The sequence below is a fragment of the Aotus nancymaae genome, unplaced genomic scaffold (assembly GCF_030222135.1).
Source record: "Aotus nancymaae isolate 86718 unplaced genomic scaffold, 86718_ANA_hifiasm-v0.15.2.pri h1tg000007l, whole genome shotgun sequence".
NCBI classification, from domain to species: Eukaryota; Metazoa; Chordata; class Mammalia; order Primates; family Aotidae; genus Aotus; species Aotus nancymaae.
Window position 1 is genome coordinate 7,426,973 of NW_026988418.1, and position 4,718 is coordinate 7,431,690.

General features: G+C 60.2%; 1 protein-coding gene across 4 annotated transcripts; it reads left to right on the forward strand.

The window, feature by feature from the left end:
* On the forward strand, nt 1–4,186 carry ARTN (artemin). 4 transcript variants are annotated; one of them, XM_064370890.1, is made up of 5 exons: nt 1–85; nt 311–459; nt 1,769–1,895; nt 2,270–2,432; nt 2,503–4,186. In XM_064370890.1, exons 3-5 carry the CDS (start codon nt 1,836–1,838, stop codon nt 2,964–2,966), a joined length of 687 nt encoding a protein of 228 aa, XP_064226960.1. In that variant the 5' UTR covers nt 1–85; nt 311–459; nt 1,769–1,835; the 3' UTR covers nt 2,967–4,186. The 4 variants fall into 4 exon arrangements, with proteins under 4 accessions (XP_064226960.1, XP_021528960.2, XP_064226963.1 ...); XM_021673285.2 differs by having other exon boundaries at nt 2,294–2,432; XM_064370893.1 differs by lacking the exon at nt 311–459.
* The last annotated feature ends 532 nt before the right edge of the window (nt 4,187–4,718 follow it).

Here is a 4,718-nt window from a genome sequence, read left to right on the forward strand (position 1 = left end):
AGACAAGGCCCGCGGGCTCCGCCAGCAGCAGGTCCCTCGGGCCCCAGCCCTCGCTGCCACCCGGGCCCGGAGCCCCACACCCGAGGTAAGCCAGCCCACTTGCCTGTCCCGGGTCCCAGCCCTGGATGGACGCTCCTGAGCTGAGGGAGTGGACAGGACCACCCCCCTCCACTCTTCTTGCATCCTCCCTCTCTTGGGCCCTCGGCACAGTTCTCCGCCCCTCCCAGCCCCTCAGTCCCTCCTGTCGCTTGTTGGGACTGTGCTGGCCCTGCCGGCCCACTGTAATGTGAGGCTCCCGCTGCCGCTACAGGGCGCAGACTGGCTGCCAAGGCCACACTTTTGGCTAAAAGAGGCACGGCCAGGTGCACAGTCCTGGGCATGAGGCGTTTGAGCTTCGGGGGAAAGCCCAGCACTAATCCCAGGAAAGGTGCCTAGAAGAACACGGTCCAGGACCCCGTGGTGAGTAGCGGGCTGTGGATGGGGAGGCAAGGGCTGGAGAACCAAATGGCCCCAGACGGCAAGGAGGGAGGAGGGGAGGGCCTGAGCGGCCCTCCAGAGACCTGCTCCTGGGCTCCCCCTAGCGCAGAGGGCTCCTACGGCTGTCCTGCCGGCCTTTCCCTCCAACCCAGAGAACAGTCACTGGCCTGGCCCAGAGGCCCTGATTCCACTTAGCCAAGAGGTGCACACCAGGACCTGGAGGACCACCCCAGGAAGGCCTGGGGGTCTGTACCACAGGTGTGCAGGTATTCTGTGTGCTAGAGGATGAGGATGGGATGGGGGTGGCAGCTGGGACCAAGAGAAGGCTGGCTAATGAAGACTGAGGAAGGTTCTGGGGCCCCAGAAGGGTATTTGGAAATGCCAGCAGTGGGGGCTTGGGAAGCCTGACTGGGATCAAAGACGATGGCTCAAGGGGGAAATTTCTAGGAGCATGACTAGGCTGCTAGACCCACAGGGGGCTGGGAGGACAGACCTAGACCAGCTCTCAGAGACCAGGCTGGTATGGAAGCCTGGCTGACCCTTCTGGGAGTGGTTCAGGCCTGAGTCCAGCTGAGGGTATGGAAAAGCCCACCCTGCTTGGAATCTGCAGGCTTGGCAGACTCTGCCCCCTGGTGGCCACAGGAAGCCATGGCCCAAGCCCCATGTTTTCAGAGGGCCCATTCGCTTCCACCATCCCCTGGCTCTGTGGTCATCGAGGGACACCTATGGTCAGAGGAGAGAACTCAAGTGGCACTGGGTCCAGAACACAGTTCACAGAGGAGCAAGGGGAAGCAGCTCTGGGTGGACAGCGCAGGTTGAGGCTTGGGGCTCACTATCATTAGATAACTCAGATCGACCAGCAAGCACCCTAATTCTTCTCTAGGCCTCAGCTTTCTCCCTGGCAGCCTGGGGTGAAGGCTCTTGTAGGACCAACTGTGTCCAGCTATGACTCCCTCCAGCCAGTTCTGGCATCTCCAGCCCTACAGCATAGAGCAGGAAGGCTCTGGGAAAAGAGGACCCCTCTCTCCTCTCCAGCTGTGTGACCTTGTGACCTCAAACAACCTCTGAGCTTCTTTGAGCCTTGTTTGCTCATCTGGAAAAAGGGGATTAAACCATTTACCTCTTGGAGTTGTATAAGAATAGCTGCAAAGCACCTAACACATAGTAAGGTTCCCAGCGCAGCTACTTCCGCTGGGTTGAGTCTAGCTGTCCAGGCCCCTTGCTCCTTACCTGGAGAAACTGGGGTGGCAGGATGGCCCCTCAAAAGATAACTCATCTCTTAATTTGCAAGCTGCCTCAAGAGGAGGGTGGGGGAACAGCTCCACAAAGGCTGATGGGCGCTCCTGGTGTTGATAGAGATGGAACTTGGACTTGGAGGCCTCTCTGCACTGTCCCACTGCCCCTGGCCTAGGTGGCAGGTGAGTGGTTCTCCCAGTGACTCCCAGCTGGTACTGAGGAGAGGCGGCTCAACTGGCGAGGGAGAGTGGGGCTTGGCTTGGGCCTCGGTTAGGTGTGGGAGGGGAAATGGTCAGGGAGGGACCATTTCCTTCCCGGTGAATGGGAGGAGGAGCGGGACTTCTCTGAATGGTCAGGGCACTCAGGTGATTCCTTCCTCCCACCTCGTCCCCGAGCTCCCAGAGGCAGCAAACCCATTATACCGGAACCTAGGCCCTTCCTGAGCTCCCCTCTACACAGCTAGGAGCCCATCCCCGGCCTGATCTCAGCCCGAGGACAGCCCCTCCCTGAGGTCCTCCCTCCCCAAGCCCACCTGGGCGCCCTCTTTCTCCCTGAGGCTCCACTTGGTCTCTCCGCGCAGCCTGCCCTGTGGCCAACCCTGGCCACTCTGGCTCTGCTGAGCAGCGTCGCAGAGGCCTCCCTGGGCCACGCGCCCCGCAGCCCCGCCCCCCGCGAAGGCCCCGCGCCCGTCCTGGCGCCCCCCGCCGGCCACCTGCCCGGTAGGTGAGAGGGCGAGGGGGCGGGGCGGGGCTGGCCCGGGACACCGCACGTGACTGGGTCTCGTTCCAGGGGGACGCACGGCCCGCTGGTGCAGTGGAAGAGCCCGGCGGCCGCCGCCGCAGCCTTCTCGGCCAGCGCCTCCGCCGCCCGCGCCACCATCCGCTCCTCCCCGCGGGGGCCGCGCGGCGCGGGCTGGGGGCCGGGGCAGCCGCGCACGGGCCGCGGGGGCGCGGGGCTGCCGCCTGCGCTCGCAGCTGGTGCCGGTGCGCGCGCTCGGCCTGGGCCACCGCTCCGACGAGCTGGTGCGTTTCCGCTTCTGCAGCGGCTCCTGCCGCCGCGCGCGCTCTCCGCACGACCTCAGCCTGGCCAGCCTCCTGGGCGCCGGGGCGCTGCGACCGCCCCCGGGCTCCCGACCTGTCAGCCAGCCCTGCTGCCGACCCACGCGCTACGAAGCGGTCTCCTTCATGGACGTCAACAGCACCTGGAGAACCGTGGACCGCCTCTCGGCCACCGCCTGCGGCTGCCTGGGCTGAAGGCTTTCTCCAGGGCTTTGCAGACTGGACGCCTACCGGTGGCTCTTCCTGCCTGGGACCCTCCCGCAGAGCCAGCGGCCTCAGCCAGGGACAGAGGCCTCAGAACTGAGAGGCCCCTGCCGGTGAGTGATGGACAGGATCCCTGGAGAAGTGGAGGGACAACTGGCTAGCAGCCCCAGGACCCTCACCCTGCTGATCCCAGCCTAAAAGACACCAGAGACCTCAGCTATGAAGACCTTCGGACCCACTTCTCACAGACTCTGGCACTGGCCAAGCCTCGAACCTGGGACCCCTCCTCTGATGAACCCTACAGTGGCTGTGGCATCAGCTCCCACCCAGACCCTGTGGGGACAGCATTTGAAGGAGATATTGCAGTCGGTTGGCTGAAAGTGCCTGTGCTGAAGCCGGCCTGTATGCACTAGTGGGAGCTGGCCCCCTATTTATTATTTCTAAGTTATTTATTTACTTCTGTGGCTTGTCAGATCCTTTCCTGGGCAGTGGGGAGCTGGGAAGAAGAGGCTAGAGGGAGATCATGCCTTGCTGATTGCACTTACACACTTCAGGCTGACTCAGCAATCACAGACCTGGCCTGGATCACCAGCCCTCACCCAGCAGCTGGCATCTTTGAGGCCCCTGCTTAGTGGGTAAAGACACAGAGAAGCACTCATTGCCCCACCCCACTGTCATTGATCAGTGTCTTATCATCCAGGGAATTGTCTTGAACGTACCTCGCATGCCTCTGCTTGCAGGCAGTCCAGCATGGTTAACTCACTACCCACATTCCATGGAGCAGCCCAGGGATGAGAGCATCTGAACAAAAGCTGTGGGTTGGGAGAGGGTGCGGTGGGGTGCCGGTTAAGGTGAATGAAGCACGGAGCTCCATGGGGACAAGGAGGCAGGAAAGGATAAGGGCCCCAGAAGGATCTGCATCTTGGGTGATGAACAAGGATATTCATTAATTCAAACAAATATTTATTTAAGCACCTGTTATATGTCAGATACTGATTATATGATAGATGCCAAGGATACAGAAGCAAAACGGACATGATCCCTGCCCTTGAGAAGCTTAAACCGGGAAAGACAGACAAAAAATAAGCAATTACAGTAATAATTATTTAAATTCACTTTGGCAAATGGTATGAAAAGGACAGGAAGCTAAGAAGTCCACACCTTCTTAGGGAAGAAAGGAAAAGTTAGTGCTGACCCTGCTTCCCACACCACCCCAAGCCACCTCCAAAAGGCCAGTGCTATCCTTGAGCTTTTCTGGATATCCTTTGAAACCTTGTTTCCCATGTCCTGTGCATGTGTACTGGGGAGGCCTCTATGATTTTTCTTCCTTGGAAATGAGATGGGGGCGTGGATTTGGAAAGGTTGCCAAGTCTGAGGAATGGTGGGACATCCAGAGTGTTTGTCAGGAGGCAGTGGGATCGGCTGGTCTGGAGCTGCCAGGGGAGGTCTGGGCTGGACTGACAGCTGTCAGCACAGTGGCAGGAGCTGCAGCCGGAGGTGGATGAGAGCACCACGAGAGACGGAGAGGGTTGAGGGCGGGATCCCTCAGGCATGTAACGCTGCAAACAGAAATTCCTTCCAATCTGCCTGTGTGCCTGCCTGCTTTGGCACAGGTGCCCCCTTCACCCAGGCTAGAGCGAGGAGCTGGCAAGAGCTCTCTGAAGGCTGTCTCATTCCAGGTCAAGGAGGAGAAACGTGTGTGTGCTCCCACTCTTCTGCATTCACTGCCCCAGTTCAAGGTGC

Bases quoted from the DNA above. Each gene is read 5' to 3' on its own strand.
- ARTN (XM_064370890.1), top strand. From the start codon at position 1,836: ATGGAACTTGGACTTGGAGGCCTCTCTGCACTGTCCCACTGCCCCTGG. The intron at 1,896-2,269 runs GTGAGTGGTTCT...TTTCTCCCTGAG, and splicing joins GCCCCTGGCCTAGGTGGCAG to GCTCCACTTGGTCTCTCCGC. The intron at 2,433-2,502 runs GTAGGTGAGAGG...GTCTCGTTCCAG, and splicing joins CCCCGCCGGCCACCTGCCCG to GGGGACGCACGGCCCGCTGG.